At 46.7% G+C, this 18,073-nt stretch overlaps 1 protein-coding gene across 1 annotated transcript in view; it reads right to left on the reverse strand.

Annotated features, from left to right (window-relative positions):
- LOC311231220 (serine/threonine-protein kinase 4-like) overlaps positions 1-16,504 on the reverse strand; it is a 93,775-nt gene extending 77,271 nt beyond the window's left edge. The window contains exons 1-2 of the mRNA XM_084317763.1: positions 16,130-16,504; positions 666-746 (exon numbers count right to left, since the gene is read on the reverse strand). Coding sequence (XP_084173889.1) covers positions 666-746; positions 16,130-16,173 — 125 coding nt within the window. The 5' untranslated portion in view covers positions 16,174-16,504. The remainder of the gene's footprint in view (positions 1-665; positions 747-16,129) is intronic.
- Between the last annotated feature and the right edge of the window lie 1,569 nt (positions 16,505-18,073).

The raw sequence follows: 18,073 nt of genomic DNA on the forward strand, positions 1-18,073 counted from the left end.
TTGACTTCATCAAATGTTGACTTTATTGGAATTATTTCCACATGTTGTTACGTCACCAGAACCCTCCACTATGAGGCCTCTGTACCGTGACGGTTCCTGAGCGACACAGAGACATGATGTCGCCTCTAGGTGCAGAACCACTCGTCTAAAACAACAACTGGACGGTACAGGAGTAGCACTAGTGGTTTCACGATGATGGTGAGTTCAATATCAGTCACTCTACACACACACACACACACACACACACACACACACACACACACACACACGGTTGTCAGCTGGGAGTTTAGGAGAGGAAGTGAGTTGAGAAACAGGAAACGAAGAAGCGTTTGTGGTGTGGGCACCAGAGCAGGGAGGGTCTTAACGCATGAGAGAGAGAGAGAGAGAGAGAGAGAGAGAGAGAGAGAGAGAGAGAGAGAGAGAGAGAGAGAGAGAGAGAGAGAGAGAGAGAGAGAGAGAGAACACCATACAGAATAAGATCGTTGGTGACCACACGTGTCACTTGTAGGTCAGACTGACTGGTTATGTGTGTGTGCGTGCGTGTATGTACATAATGTGTGTGTGTATATATTGTGCGTGTGTGCATGTATATACTGTGTGTGTGTGCGTGCGTGTGTGTATATACTGTGTGTGTGTGTGTGTGTGTGTGTGTGTGTGTGTCTCACCCTTCTCCCAGCTTTTCAAGAACATCAAAGACTTCCTCTGGTTGCTTGGTCAGACTGTCCTCACTCAACTTCTTCAACTGTCTATAGAGAGGAGAGAGAGAGAGGTGGTGAGAGAGAGAGAGAGAGGTGAGAGAGAGAGAGAGAGGTGGTGAGAGAGAGAGAGAGAGAGAGAGAGAGAGAGAGGTGGTGAGAGAGAGAGAGAGAGAGAGAGAGAGAGGTGAGAGAGAGAGAGAGGTGGTGAGAGAGAGGAGATAAATAGATAGAGAGATCAATCAATCAATCAAATGTATTTATATAGCACATTTAGACACAACACTTATCAACCAAAGTGCTTCACAGTAAGTCGCATTGCTAAAAACAAAGAAAAGTGCTAAAGTATAAAATACACAGAAACTATAAACAACCAACAGATGGAAACAAAACAACACGTCAACAAGCAAGGCAAGAGCCAGAGTGAGTCAGGGAAGGCCAGGCAGGCAGTAGAGTGAGTCAGGGAAGGCCAGGCAGTAGAGTGAGTCAGGGAAGGCCAGGCAGGTAGAGTGAGTCAGGGAAGGCCAGGCAGGCAGTAGAGTGAGTCAGGGAAGGCCAGGCAGCCAGAGTGAGTCAGGGAAGGCCAGGCAGCCAGAGTGAGTCAGGGAAGGCCAGGCAGGCAGAGTGAGTCAGGGAAGGCCAGGCAGTAGAGTGAGTCAGGGAAGGCCAGGCAGGCAGAGTGAGTCAGGGAAGGCCAGGCAGGCAGAGTGAGTCAGGGAAGGCCAGGCAGGTAGAGTGAGTCAGGGAAGGCCAGGCAGTAGAGTGAGTCAGGGAAGGCCAGGCAGTAGAGTGAGTCAGGGAAGGCCAGGCAGGTAGAGTGAGTCAGGGAAGGCCAGGCAGGCAGAGTGAGTCAGGGAAGGCCAGGCAGTAGAGTGAGTCAGGGAAGGCCAGGCAGGCAGTAGAGTGAGTCAGGGAAGGCCAGGCAGGCAGTAGAGTGAGTCAGGGAAGGCCAGGCAGGCAGTAGAGTGAGTCAGGGAAGGCCAGGCAGGCAGTAGAGTGAGTCAGGGAAGGCCAGGCAGGCAGAGTGAGTCAGGGAAGGCCAGGCAGGCAGAGTGAGTCAGGGAAGGCCAGGCAGGCAGAGTGAGTCAGGGAAGGCCAGGCAGGCAGTAGAGTGAGTCAGGGAAGGCCAGGCAGGCAGTAGAGTGAGTCAGGGAAGGCCAGGCAGGCAGTAGAGTGAGTCAGGGAAGGCCAGGCAGGTAGAGTGAGTCAGGGAAGGCCAGGCAGGCAGTAGAGTGAGTCAGGGAAGGCCAGGCAGGCAGTAGAGTGAGTCAGGGAAGGCCAGGCAGGTAGAGTGAGTCAGGGAAGGCCAGGCAGGCAGTAGAGTGAGTCAGGGAAGGCCAGGCAGTAGAGTGAGTCAGGGAAGGCCAGGCAGGCAGGCAGAGTGAGTCAGGGAAGGCCAGGCAGGCAGTAGAGAGTGAGTCAGGGAAGGCCAGGCAGTAGAGTGAGTCAGGGAAGGCCAGGCAGGCAGGTAGAGTGAGTCAGGGAAGGCCAGGCAGGCAGTAGAGAGTGAGTCAGGGAAGGCCAGGCAGGCAGTAGAGAGTGAGTCAGGGAAGGCCAGGCAGTAGAGTGAGTCAGGGAAGGCCAGGCAGGTAGAGTGAGTCAGGGAAGGCCAGGCAGGCAGAGTGAGTCAGGGAAGGCCAGGCAGGCAGTAGAGTGAGTCAGGGAAGGCCAGGCAGGTAGAGTGAGTCAGGGAAGGCCAGGCAGGCAGTAGAGTGAGTCAGGGAAGGCCAGGCAGCCAGAGTGAGTCAGGGAAGGCCAGGCAGGCAGTAGAGTGAGTCAGGGAAGGCCAGGCAGTAGAGTGAGTCAGGGAAGGCCAGGCAGGCAGTAGAGTGAGTCAGGGAAGGCCAGGCAGGCAGTAGAGTGAGTCAGGGAAGGCCAGGCAGGCAGTAGAGTGAGTCAGGGAAGGGCAGGCAGCAGAGTGAGTCAGGGAAGGCCAGGCAGGCAGTAGAGTGAGTCAGGGAAGGCCAGGCAGGCAGAGTGAGTCAGGGAAGGCCAGGCAGGCAGAGTGAGTCAGGGAAGGCCAGGCAGGTAGAGTGAGTCAGGGAAGGCCAGGCAGGCAGTAGAGTGAGTCAGGGAAGGCCAGGCAGGCAGAGTGAGTCAGGGAAGGCCAGGCAGGTAGAGTGAGTCAGGGAAGGCCAGGCAGGCAGTAGAGTGAGTCAGGGAAGGCCAGGCAGGCAGTAGAGTGAGTCAGGGAAGGCCAGGCAGGCAGCAGAGTGAGTCAGGGAAGGCCAGGCAGGCAGGTAGAGATGGGGGAAGGCCAGGCAGGCAGTAGAGATGGGGGAAGGCCAGGCAGGCAGTAGAGTGAGTCAGGGAAGGCCAGGCAGGCAGAGTGAGTCAGGGAAGGCCAGGCAGGCAGCAGAGTGAGTCAGGGAAGGCCAGGCAGGCAGGTAGAGATGGGGGAAGGCCAGGCAGGCAGTAGAGATGGGGGAAGGCCAGGCAGGCAGTAGAGATGGGGGAAGGCCAGGCAGGCAGTAGAGATGGGGGAAGGCCAGGCAGGCAGTAGAGATGGGGGAAGGCCAGGCAGGCAGTAGAGATGGGGGAAGGCCAGGCAGGCAGTAGAGATGGGGGAAGGCCAGGCAGGCAGTAGAGATGGGGGAAGGCCAGGCAGGCAGTAGAGATGGGGGAAGGCCAGGCAGGCAGTAGAGATGGGGGAAGGCCAGGCAGGCAGTAGAGATGGGGGAAGGCCAGGCAGGCAGTAGAGATGGGGGAAGGCCAGGCAGGCAGTAGAGATGGGGGAAGGCCAGGCAGGCAGTAGAGATGGGGGAAGGCCAGGCAGGCAGTAGAGATGGGGGAAGGCCAGGCAGGCAGTAGAGATGGGGGAAGGCCAGGCAGGCAGTAGAGATGGGGGAAGGCCAGGCAGGCAGTAGAGATGGGTTTTGAGTTTCGATTTAAAAGACTCGATGCTTCCGTCCCGACGCCAGAGCTTTATAAAGAACGGCTGTTACATCAGACTGTGTTTGATACACTTAGTTTCAACTGGGCAGGCAGAACGTGCTCTTCTGAAGGCTAGGCACATGGGCAATTCCATGAAAATGTCAACCTCACCATGACATTTTTTTAAATAACATGATCATAACCAAACCAATTTAAAATGTATCATCAAGGTCTATATTTTAAAGTACAAAATAGATTTGATCGTAATATTTATGAGAATGCATGTTTTTCCACACTACAGAAGGAGACACAAACACAATGATGTAAAAATGTATTTTTCGATTAACCTAATTGTATGACTTTCTGAATGGCCAGAATGGCAAAATAATAAATCAACAGATATTTTTCTAACCTCACCTTTAGTCATGAAGGGCTGTTGTATCAATATGTGAATCAATTATGTACTTTGTGTCTTTCCATTGGCAGGTGAAGCATGCTGTTACAATGCCCCTTTATGGGACAGCCAATGTAACGTCCATAACGTTTTCCAGGAAAAGTTGTCATAAAACATGCATCTGGAATGCAATGTCAACCAAACTTCCTAAGCAAAGCTAACTTTTATAAAAATGACATATTAGCAACAATTAGTCATTCTGGTCTTATTTTTTGTATTCTTTACAAGTGTTATGGACGTTACCGTGACGGATGTTACATTGCGAATGTGTGTTGTTAAGTCACAAAGAAAGTTCATATTGCTGTCAATCGGTGCGCGTCTCGCGAGACGACTGCACAAGACCCGCGAAATCACGTTAATCATACCATATTTATAAGCGCTTAATCTTCTTCACTAATATAGGCTACACGCAGGCTTTTAAAGTCATGAAATGTGTAGCGCATTGCTTAAGAGTTGCAATCTGTTAATAATGACAACATCGTTGTCATTATTAGACCTGCTTGGTGAAGCAACGATGAAACAAATGTAATGATTGTTTCGTTCATCGCATAGGCTATTTAATTTTAGCCTATTTTAATACAATTCAAATAATCAAATTGTGCTTAGAGGGAATTATTTTCACCGGACATTATGACCGGAGAGATTTAAATGTTCGGACTTCAACAGATTTTGCCGGTCAAATACCGGTAATTACCGGCTAACGGAAACCCTGGTGCGGACGGAAGTGGCCATAAAATACCTGAGGGAGGTGAATGAATGAATGAATGAAAACTTTATTTAACAGATTGCAGAATGGGTACACACAATTGTTAAGGGGATGCAGACCAGAGAAAGACGTTTGTCTTGTTTACATCAGGGTCCCCCATTTTCAATTCATAGTGACATTTATGACATACACAACATACATGACATCATGACATTTATGGCATAGGGACATACATGACATACAGGTATATAGTACTGTTACATACGATATGCTGTTACTCATAGACCCTAACAGAGAATATATACATATGATGGGGAGGGGACTGTACATTAGGAGGGGGTGGGTGGGCGGGAGAAAGAAATATACATACGATGGGGAGAAAATATATACATACGGGGGAGGAGACTGTCTATTAGGAGGGGGGGGGGGGGGGGGGTTTGGACATTTACGGTGGCCAGTTTCGAATTGCAGCCTCCCGTAGGTGGGAGGTTTTGAATGTAGTGATTCGCATATTTTTACGGCTGTGGGTAGGGCGCTCCACATTGTTGTGGCAATTTGCTAAATGTGTTTAGTCCCTTGTTTGTGCCGAATCTGGGTTTAACATGATTTGTGGAGCTCCCTCTGGTGTCGTGGTATTCACTGACCTTTGGGAAGTATTTCGACATGTGTCATGGGTACCTGTGTGGTGTAGTGTATCTTGTAGACCAGGCCCATTGCAAGTTGCTGTACTCTCTGCTGTCGTCTACTCTAAGCCATCCTAGGTTGTCAAAGTGGGCGCAGTGAAAATGTTTGGGTGCACCTAAATGAAAAAGTTAGGCGCACTGGTGCAACCAATGTAAAAAGTTAGTCTGGAGCCCTGTGAGCAGTCTAGCGGCAGCGTTTTGGGGTAGTTGTAGGCGAGCTGAGGGGGAGAGAATGGCCTTGAACCTGGCTATGGGCCGGAGCTGGAAAAAACACCCCTTCACCACCGAGTTTACCTGCCTATTGAAAGTAAACTCGGGGTCAAAGAGCACAGGTTACCCAGGCTGCTGGCGATGACACTGGTTAAGATTGGGGGGCCGAAAAGGAGGATTTCACATCTTGACTGATTGAGCTGTAGGAAATTGTGTGCCATCCAGTATTTAAAGTCATCTAGACAGGATCGGAGACTGTCAAGATTGGTTATATTGTTAGGTTTCATGGGGAGATAGACCCGAGTGTCATCGGCATAAAAATGGAAAGAGATATTGTGTTTTTTAATGATCAGACCAAGGGGCAGCATATATAGGGAGAATAGGATAGAGAAGAGAAACAAGAGAGATGGAGATAAGAGAGCGATGGAGAGAGAGATAGAGGGAGAGATAGAGAGGGAGAGATGGCGAGAAAGATGGTGAGATAGCAGGAGAGAAAGATGGAGATGAGATAGAAAGAGAGATGAGATAGTGGGAGAGATAGAGATGAGAGAGAGTGGGAGAGAGATGGAGATGAGAGAGAGACAAGAGATGGAGAGATAGTGGGAGCGGAAGATGGAGATGAGATAGAAAGAGAGATAGAGGGAGAGAAGGAGGGGGAGGTAGATAAGGAGACAGAGAGAAGGGCGAGGGGGGATGGAGAAGGAGAAAGGAAGGAGACACCACAGAGGAAGAAATTCAAGGACTTTCAAGTACTTTTCTAAGCACAATTTTTTCATTTAAAAAAAGGGCATTTAAAGGATACAATTCACTTTTAAATAAAAAAATGTGATCCAATAGTTATGGCTTAAAACCAATTTCCAACAAGTAGTTAATTAAAAAAAATATTTTTCTTGATTCAGAACAATTTGATCATGGATGAACAAAACTTTCAATGCGAATGGTCGATTTGAATTTCAAGGACGTAAGCACCTTGTTAAAATAAATGTGCTGTTTAAGGAATTCCAGGCCTTGAATTCTTTTTGTCAGAAATCAAGCACTTTAAGCACTTCAAGGACCTTGTGCGAACCCTGAATAACTAGGATAGGCCACGCCCATCAGAACAGAAATAACCCCAAGCAGCAGCCTTGGATAGGCCACGCCCATCAGAACACCGCCAATAGAATCAAAACGACATGGGACGTCGATCGCAAGCCGGGCCTCGCTGTGCATCCGACCTCCCGTTTCTAACTATAGATCTGCTCTACGATACGCATCCGTCTACAGTTACCGTCACCACAAAACTATTAAAACGGATCGAGTGACAATAATAATATGTGGGACAACATCAGATAACTTGACTGTAACTCTGCTCTGTACTCGCTTTCCTGTTTCTAACAATAGCGTAGATAATCCATCTGCCAGATCTGGGCTTCTGGAGGAGATCTAAGCGTAACGGCAGCGTAAACACGACTCAGACGCTACCGAACAGGTTCTCTGGTGTCATCTGCAGCAGTGGAATGGGCTCAAACACGTTTAACCCTTTCACTACCACACACACTACCACATGGTTAACCCTTCCACTGCGCCAATACAGCAGGTTAACCCTTTCACTGCCCCAATGACAAAGGGTTAACCCTTTCACTACCACACTACAGAAGGTTAAAACCCTTTCACTACCACACTTCTGTAGTAGTGTGGTAGTGAAAGGTTAACCTTCTGTAGTGTGGTTGTAGTGAAAGGGTTAACGTGATTTGCTGTTCATTTGATTGTATCAGCCCTAGCTGCCACCAATTAATCTATGTATGAGAAATGAAACGTTGATCTCAAACAGACAAAACACTTAAAATGACTGAGGTTTCAAATCAGATGAATGCAGTTTAGTAGACGTTGGATTTTAGACGTTTTTACTTAGGTTGTTTGGAAAAGTAGTCTCTACTATAAAAAGTCTACTCTATTAATTAAGAGATACGAGTCGTTTCAGTCGGTGTATCGAGTCACAGTGAAAGAGATATGAGTGGAGAACGGCAGCTTAAGATTCTAGCCTAGGCCACATTCCTATTCAGCCGAGAATGTCGTGGGCTGTGTGTGTGACCCGTGTACAGTAGCTATAGGAAACACAGGGCTGTGTGAGCCGTGTACAGTAGCTATAGGAAACACAGGGCTGTGTGAGCCGTGTACAGTAGCTATAGGAAACACAGGGCTGTGTGAGCCGTGTACAGTAGCTATAGGAAACACAGGGCTGTGTGTGTGAGCCGTGTACAGTAGCTATAGGAAACACAGGGCTGTCCCTGAACAATGGCCCTATAGGGGAGCAGTGACACTATGACTGACAGCGCACCAGCATGTTGTTTCTTTTTGCAGCGAAAGCTTGGGACCAGCTTAGAAACAGACGCGTCATTGTCTAATAAGTGACTGCTCAGTCCTCTGGTCCTCTGTTCCACTGTGTGTGTGTGTGTGTGTGTGTGTGTGTGTGTGTGTGTGTGCGTTTGTGTTCAGCTATAGGAAAAACTATGTGTACAGTGTATACTATATAGGACACTATATTTACAGTGTATATATAGAACACTATGTTTACAGTGTATATATATAGATCACTATGTGTACAGTGTATACTATATAGAACACTATTGTGTACAGTGTATAGATATAGAACACTATGTGTACAGTGTATATATAGAACACTGTGTACAGTGTATATAGGAAACACTATGTGTACAGTGTATATATAGGAAACACTATGTGTACAGTGTATATAGGAAACACTATGTGTACAGTGTATATATATAGGAAACACTATGTGTACAGTGTATATAGGAAACACTATGTGTACAGTGTATATAGGAAACACTATGTGTACAGTGTATATATAGGAAACACTATGTGTACAGTGTATACTATATAGGACACTATGTGTACAGTGTATAGAACACTATGTGTACAGTGTATATATAGAACACTATGTGTACAGTGTATACTATATAGGACACTATGTGTACAGTGTATAGAACACTATGTGTACAGTGTATATAGGAAACACTATGTGTACAGTAGTGTATATATAGGAAACACTATACAGTGTATATATAGGAAACACTATGTGTACAGTGTATATATATAGAACACTATGTGTACAGTGTATATATAGGAAACACTATGTGTACAGTGTATATATAGAACACTATGTGTACAGTGTATATATAGAACACTATGTGTACAGTGTATATATAGAACACTATGTGTACAGTATATATAGGAAACACTATGAACCCAGTATAGCTGCTATAGGACACCATGTGTACCGTGTAGCTATAGAAACCACAAGCCAAAGTAGGGTAAGGCTGCTATCGCATGAAGACCTCCCCAAGTAGCCGCCTTGAACAGAGGGGCCCGCTGAACAGGACCGAGCGTGCGCTGCCTGCCGTATGTTGTTACCGTGTGCCGTTGTATGCGTCGTCTTGATATGACGATGATATACTGTTGTCTGATGAGTAGTACAGTGCTGTGAGAAGGAATCCCCCCCTGGGGACATTAAAATCTCAGGGCTAGATCCACAAAGAATGGATTAAACGGTGCTAAATTGCACCCTTACTTACAATTCATTATGAATTGAAAATGGGGGACCCTGATGTACTGTAAACAAGACAAACGTCTTTCTCTGGTCTGCATCCCCTTAACAATTGTGTGTATTGAGCCGTACTATTGTACCCAGTCTGCAACCTGCGCGGTGGGTCCCCCATTTTCAATTAATAATGAATTGAAAGTAAGGGTGCAATTAGCACCGTGCAATCCATTCTTTGTGGATCTAGCCCCAAGTCTGATGACTCTACTCTTACTCTACTGTTGCACTTGTTGTGTCGCTCTGGAGGAGAAATGCCTAACATTGGTCTAGGCGTGATGTAGACCCGACTGTAGATAAGACTCTCATGATGGACTCTCAGTGCACTTAGGGAAATAGGCAGGGCTGTACCGAATAGTTCGAAGCTTCATTCATCATAACGTTGACATTCAAATTCTAAAATCAACATTCAATTTGAATGAGTTTGTTTTGTAGCAAGTCTTCGGATTTCCCCGTTGAAAACGACCACAGTGATCCGTCTCCACTTCATAAAGACTCTCTGGTATTAACACATTGACGACCAGCATGTAGCGCCGACCAGCATGTAGCGCCGATTTATAGGCCAGAGGACAGAGGTTTGTTTACAAACCGATGTACTTTCTAACAGCTATATATATAATTTATAGTATTGCTATCTGTCCATTATCATTGTCACTTGAGTGTATAAACCGTGCCTTCATAATGGCTTAAAGAAAATAAAAATCCATCGGTTGGTTGTCATTTTATAGCGCCGTGAATATAAGGTTTATCGCAGTTTTCGCCTCGGTTCTTTTCTGGGGAGCTAGATAATAGGCTAGGCTAAAGGCTAGTCACGTTGGAATAAAACAATAACAACTCGCCACGAGTTAACTCGTGGCTCTGGTCCTCAACGGGTGGAATCGAAACACGTATATATACGTGGACGGTCCACATAGTGTTAACCAACTAATCGCCGTGGTGATAATAATGGGAACTCCTTAGTTCCTACTATTATACAGGCAGGCAGCACAACACGACATCAGAGAGGAATTTCACAAACGTGCAACAATAACCTGGGGTAGAATATCTCTCCATAGACAATGAATGGGGGGCTCTGACTCCATGAGGCCGTAGAATGAACCATCTGTAGTGTGGTAGTGAATGAATGAATGAATGAATGAATGAATGAATGAATGAATGAATGAATGAATGAATGAATGAATGAATGAATGACTTTATTTGACAATATAAAAATAACATGTGACAGAAAGCACAGTCAGGAGATACTGCCAAGGATGAACACAAGAAAGCTCAGAGCTTATTTCCATTGTGGTCCTTGTAGGGGGGTAGGGGAGTGTGATGCTTAGACATGCATCATACAGACATGACATCACAACACATCACATATACCGTTTACCATTTATATACATAACAGACTCATAAACATGCAAGGGTGCCTTTTTGCTGAGTGTCTAGGTTAATGTCTTCAGGCTGGACTTGAATCTAACAGCATTGACTACGGTGTTCAGGTCACTGGGCAGACTGTTCCAAAAGACAGCTGCTGAATACAAAAATTAGTCCTTCCCCATACAACTCCTGAATCTGACTGGCACAAAGTCAGTTGAGCTACGCCTAGTTGGGTATGCATGGGTGTCCCTGATTCGGTTGAAGTAGTTGTTGAAGTACACCAGTTGGCACTCACCCGTGCACGATTCTGTGAACTAGGCACATCCCTATCTGGTTGACTCTGTCTTCCACCTTTAGCCATCTCATGTTCTCAAAGTGTGATGGGTCAAGGTGGGTTCGGGCAGGTAGCCTTAGTATTACCCTGATTAGTAATAGTAGTGAAAGGGTTAACCACCTTCTGTAGTATGGTAGTGAAAGGTTAACATTCTGTAGTGTGGTAGGGAAAGGGTTAACCATTTGTCATGTGGCAGTGAAAGGGTTAACCCCTTCACTGCCACACAACAAAGGGTTAACGCTTTCACTGTGATGCGACATAATGTTAACCCTTTCACTGACACACGACAAATGGTTAACCCATTCACTACCACACCATAAAGGGTGTGCTTAGCTACATACATGACTAAATGTAAATAAAGGGGTTAACCCTTTCACTACCACACTACATTCACTACCACTCGACAAATGGTTAACCCTTTCACTACCACACTACATACGGTTAACCCTTCCACTACCACACTACATATGGTTTAACCATATGTCGCGTCACAGTGAAAGGGTTAACCCCTTTGAGAGTGTGGCAGTGAAAGGGTTAAGATGATGTTTACATGCCGGTTCAGACATTCTACAGCAGCAAGGCTAGAATATACACATCACCGATTGGAGGTTCTCTCTCCCCCCCAGATGTCTAGCTTTAGGAGAGCGTGCTGAGTGAACAGGGAGAACAATAATGTCCTCCATTCAACAATAATGTCCTCCATTCTTAAAATTCTACATTCCCTTTTCAGTCCTTCAATGGTTCTCAACCCGGGTACTGGACCTGCTAGGTCTAAAGTCTAAAACCCTTTCCCCTCTCATTAATCAAGTTAAACTAGCCTGGACAGAGGAATCAAACTCATTAGACCTATTGGGAAATATGCAGTTTTTATCCAAAGCGCTTTACAATTTTGTTCCTCACATTTGACCCATTCACTCACACATTCACACACCGACGGCGGAGGCGACCATGCAAGGTGCCGACCTGCTCATCGGGAGCAGTTAGGGGGTTAAGTGTCTCTCGCTCAAGGACATCCGACACGCTGCCCGGGGAGGAGCGTTAATCGAACCGGGAACCTTCCGACTACCAGACGAGCGCTCTACCTCCTGAGCCACTGTCGCCCCCACGGCCCCTATTGTGTGTCAAGGTTTGCCACTCTGTTCGACTGTGTGTAACACATAGGAGGGTCTCGAACAGGCATCCCTCTGTGTCCAGGGGCCACAGCACCGACCGCTCCAAGGAGCACCCGGGCCACCGACCAACGCCTTCCATCCATCACACACCGTACTCAAGTCCTGTCTCTCTCACACCGTCCTGAAGTCCTGTCTCTCTCACACCGTCCTGCAGTCCCGTCTCTCTCACACCGTCCTGAAGTCCTGTCTCTCTCACACCGTCCTGAAGTGAAGTCCTGTCTCTCTCTCACCGTCCTGAAGTCCTGTCTCTCTCACACCGTCCTGCAGTCCTGTCTCTCTCACACCGTCCTGATGTCCTGTCTCTCTCACACCGTCCTGATGTCCTGTCTCTCTCACACCGTCCTGAAGTCCTGTCTCTCTCACACCAGCGTCCTGAAGTCCTGTCTCTCTCACACCGTCCTGCAGTCCTGTCTCTCTCACACAGCGTCCTGCAGTCCTGTCTCTCTCACACACCGTCCTGAAGTCCTGTCTCTCTCACACAGCGTCCTGCAGTCCTGTCTCTCTCACACACCGTCCTGAAGTCCTGTCTCTCTCACACCGTCCTGAAGTCCTGTCTCTCTCACACCGTCCTGAAGTCCTGTCTCTCTCACACACCGTCCTGAAGTCCTGTCTCTCTCACACCGTCCTGAAGTCCTGTCTCTCTCACACACCGTCCTGAAGTCCTGTCTCTCTCACACCGTCCTGCAGTCCTGTCTCTCTCACACCGTCCTGCAGTCCTGTCTCTCTCACACACCGTCCTGAAGTCCTGTCTCTCTCACACCGTCCTGCAGTCCTGTCTCTCTCACACCGTCCTGCAGTCCTGTCTCTCACACACCGTCCTGCAGTCCTGTCTCTCTCACACCGTCCTGCAGTCCTGTCTCTCTCACACCGTCCTGCAGTCCTGTCTCTCTCACACCGTCCTGCAGTCCTGTCTCTCTCACACCGTCCTGAAGTCCTGTCTCTCTCACACCGTCCTGATGTCCTGTCTCTCTCACACCGTCCTGCAGTCCCGTCTCTCTCACACACCGTCCTGAAGTCCTGTCTCTCTCACACCGTCCTGCAGTCCTGTCTCTCTCACACCGTCCTGAAGTCCTGTCTCTCTCACACCGTCCTGAAGTCCTGTCTCTCTCACACCGTCCTGAAGTCCTGTCTCTCTCACACCGTCCTGCAGTCCTGTCTCTCTCTCACACCGTCCTGATGTCCTGTCTCTCTCACACCGTCCTGAAGTCCTGTCTCTCTCACACCGTCCTGCAGTCCTGTCTCTCTCACACACCGTCCTGCAGTCCTGTCTCTCTCACACCGTCCTGAAGTCCTGTCTCTCTCTCACACCGTCCTGCAGTCCTGTCTCTCTCACACCGTCCTGAAGTCCTGTCTCTCTCACACCGTCCTGCAGTCCTGTCTCTCTCACACCGTCCTGCAGTCCTGTCTCTCTCACACCGTCCTGAAGTCCTGTCTCTCTCACACCGTCCTGAAGTCCTGTCTCTCTCACACCGTCCTGAAGTCCTGTCTCTCTCACACCGTCCTGCAGTCCTGTCTCTCTCACACCGTCCTGCAGTCCTGTCTCTCTCACACCACCCTGAAGTCCTGTCGGGTGGCGGCGGGTCACGTGCCACTCAGCTGGCAGCTCATCTTCATCTCCCTCGGGACGGGCAGCATGGTAGTATATTCACAATGTCACAAGTATAAATCCAGGCTAAAAGCTATTATTTTCTGGCTCTCTCTCTCGCTCTCGTGTCATTCTTCATAGTAACCCCACTGGTGATCCCCCCCCCCCCCCCCCCCCCGCCCCCCAACTCTTATAAAGGATGATCCTAGTTCACAGACGAGCAGGTCACGGGGTATTAAATGGGATCAATGGTGGATTTACTGGTGGTGAGAAGCGAAGCTTAGAGCCTTGGACTGAAGCCACGGTGATCTGCTAGAGAGATCAAACTAACAGCATTGACTCAGGACACACACACACACACACACACACACACACACACACACACTTAAATGCAACATGCTCCAGGAATCAAGCCAAGACTCCAGTGTAAAGTATCCCATAATGTGATGTATTTAGATTTAGATTTATTGTCATCATACAGCACAAGTACAGTTCACCGAAAAGACGTTTGGCGTCCGACCAAGAGTGCAAATGTGAAGTAAAGTGCAATAGTAATATACAATGTACAGGTGATGAAACTGGATATCAAATATATGAATTAGTGCTAATCAGATGTATGTACTTACTTGTATTATGTACAGTGATATAAGTTAGGTATAAAGACATTATGGTAGTAACTAAGGCATACTGGCCAACAGCTTAACTAGTAATAGTAGGTAAGGGATACAAATATGTAAAATGTAATGTATATACAGACAGATGTGGATATATATATATATTATAAGAATACATTATGTATACGGTATATACAGCATTATTATTATCATGAGAATTATATAGGTAGACTATCGTTTGAGCTAGGGTAGGGACGTAGTTATGACTTAGTACCAAAGCACCTCAAAGGCGCTTAAAACAAAATTACAAACATCACAAAACAAACTGGTCAGACTACTGCTTGACCTGAACCCCAGAACCCACCTCACCCCTGCCCACTTTGACAACCTAGGATCATGGCTTAGAGTAGACGACAGAGTACAGCAACTTGCAATGGGCCTGGTCTACAAGATACACTATACGACTAAGGTACCCATGTACATGTCAAAATACTTCCCAAAGGTCAGGGAATACCACAACCACTACACCAGAGGAAGCTCAACAAATCATGTTAAACACAGATTCGGCTCAAACAAGGTACTAAACACGTTTCGCAATTATGCCACATCAATGTGGAACGCCCTACCCAAAGCTGTAAAGGCATGTGAATCCCTACCCACATTCAAAACCGCTCTTAAAGAGCACCTACGGGAGGCTGCAATTCGAAACTGGCCACCGTAAATGCCCAAAACCCCCCACCCCCTCCTAATAGACAGTCTCCTCCCCACCGCATGTATATATTCCCTCTCCCAGCCGTATGTATATTTCCCTCCCACCCACCCACCCCATCCTAATGTACAGTCCCCTCCCCATCATATGTATATACTCTGTCAGGATCTAGGGGTAACAGTACTGTATATTTGAATACCGTTTATGTCACAAATGTATCAGTACTAAATACCTATATGTCCCTATGCCATAAATGTCATGCATGTTGTGTATGTCATAAATGACTATGAATTGAAAATGGGGGACCCTGATGGAAACAAGACAAACGTCTTTCTCTGGTCTGCATCCCCTTAACAATTGTGTGTATTGAGCCGTACTGTATTGTACCCATTCTGCAATCTGTTAAATAAAGTTTTCATTCATTCATTCATTCATTCACTTAGTTATGAGTATTATTATGATCATGCATGCATACTACTGGCGTTTGTTGTCAATATGCAATGAAGCTCCAATGAGCTAAGGTTAGTGATTGATTGAACATGTTATTAACAGATTGCAGAATGGGTACAGTACAGTACAGTACGGCTCAATACACACAATTGTTAACTAAGGGGATGCAGACCAGAGAAAGACGTTTGTCTTGTTTACATCAGGGTCCCCCATTTCCAATTCATCATAACATTTATGACATACAGATAGACAATACTGCTACATCTATACATTAATTATGACATACCAGATCTACAAATACAGTAGTTTGTGATACAAGAAGAGTCTAAAAAAAATAGAGTATATACATTTGATGGGGAAGAAACTGTACATAGTCGTAAAGTTAGCTTTTAGGACGTGTTCGGAGAAACGCCTGAATGTAAACAAGACGAAAGTCTTTCTCTGGTCTGCATCCCCTTAACAATTGTGTGTATTGAGCCGTACTGTATTGTACCCATTCTGCAATCTGTTAAATAAAGTTTTCATTCATTCTGTCATTAGATATATAAGCTAAAGCCTGTGGTGGTGGGCAGCTACTAGGCAACGTTGGGGGTCAAGTTCATGAAATGTCAACTGTCACTTCTGAACTAAGCTGTTTTCATCTGGTGATAATAAATGGTTAGTTAGCATCACAACAACGTTACCTGCGTGGGTGGATCCTCATCTGCACCTTGTCTTTGCTCTCCATCTTGTCGACCGTGTAGGGGCTCGTTGGACTCCTTCAACCCAACTCTATACAACACGCCTGACAAGCCCAGGTCAGGAGACACGGTCTGGATGTGATGCTAACAGCTAGCAGCTAACAGCTAACAGCTAACATGTTTCAGTTCTTCAGACAGCGGCTCCAAACTTGTTATTATCGTCCGTCTGTCATTTTGTCAAACCAGGTGTAAAAGCGACACCATCTGATAACTTTAATTAATCAATAACTAGTGTGTTCTTCTTGTCCTCGGCGGCATCCTCTGGTGTCCGGATAAACTTTTAGTTTTAGATGATTAGAGTCTGGCTGGCAGCTACAGTCTTCTTCTTCTTCTTCGTCTTGTTCTCCTTGACGTCCACTTCAAGAAACCACCACGGGCACGATAACGGGAAGGAAGGGTCACCGCGTCACAATTACCAGTGCTCTGCTTGGTGACGTCAGACTTTGGTGCCAAGTTTTTCAAGTTTCAAGTTTCTTTATTAGTTGTCATTGTCATACAAAAAAATACAGAATACTTTTATATGAAATGCTGTTGTGTCGCAGTGAAAGGGTTAACCTTCGGTAGAGTGATAGTGAAAGGGTTAACCTTTTGTCACGTGGCAGTGAAAGGGTTAACCGTTAACTGTATGTAGTGTGGTAGTGAAAGGGTTAACCTTTTGTCGTGTGGCAGTGAAAGGGTTAACTGTATGTAGTGTGTGGTAGTGAAAGGGTTAACCTTTTGTCGTGTGGCAGTGAAAGGGTTAACTGTATGTAGTGTGTGGTAGTGAAAGGGTTAACCTTTTGTCGCGTGGCAGTGAAAGGGTTAACTGTATGTAGTGTGGTAGTGAAAGGGTTAACCATTTGTCGTGTAGCAGTGAAAGGGTTAACTGTATCTAGTGTGGTAGTGAAAGGGTTAACCGTTTGTCACGTGGCAGTGAAAGGGTTAACTGTATGTAAGTGTGGTAGTGAAAGGGTTAACCTTTTGTCATGTGGCAGTGAAAGGGTTAACTGTATCTAGTGTGGCAGTGAAAGGGTTAACTATTTGTCGCGTGGCAGTGAAAGGGTTAACTACTACCAAGTGTCATGGAGAGGGACCCTGTCGGCCACCCGCCCCCTGCGGACGGGTGTCCCCCAGGGCTCGGTTTTAGGACCCCTTCTCTTCTCCCTCTACACTAAATCACTGGGTAACATTATCACGTCTCATGGCTTCTCCTACCACTGTTATGCCGACGATACTCAACTCTTCCTCTCCTTCCCTCCCTCAGATATCCACGTCTCTGAGCGGATCTCGGCCTGTCTGTCTGACATCTCCGCCTGGATGACGACCAACCACCTCAAACTGAACCTAAGCAAAACAGAATTGCTCCACCTGCCGGCCAAATCCTCCGATGTTGTAAACAAGACGAAAGTATTTCTCTGATCTGCATCCCTTAACAATTGTGTGTATTGAGCCGTACTGTATTGTACTCATTCTGCAATCTGTTAATAAAGTTTTCATCCATTAATTCATTCATGGCCTGGGGATATTTAAGCTCTGGTTCTATTAAACCTATATTAAAATACTAACTTAAATATACAAGCTATCTGACGTTAGCTAACTTAGTTGACAGTGCAACAAATTGCAGATGATGATTCTGACATCGGAGGTAATAAACTCATGTCTGTTTACATGACGGGTCATAAACGAGGAGATATGAAAGTTTCCACGCGCTAGTGACGTGGTGACCCTTCCTTATCGTATAGTTACCTTGTCAGGAACCAGGAAGAGCGGTTTGATTGTGTGTGGGGGGGGGGTGAGGCGGGCCAAACAAAGGATGTAGTGCGAGATGTCTCCGGTAGATGGCGCTACAGATTGGACTGACTGCGTACAGCAGGTGTCCCTCTTACAATAATGCCCTACCAAGTGTTT

The sequence above is a fragment of the Notolepis coatsorum genome, assembly GCF_963971535.1.
Source record: "Notolepis coatsorum genome assembly, chromosome: 6".
Classification (NCBI taxonomy): domain Eukaryota; kingdom Metazoa; phylum Chordata; class Actinopteri; order Aulopiformes; family Paralepididae; genus Notolepis; species Notolepis coatsorum.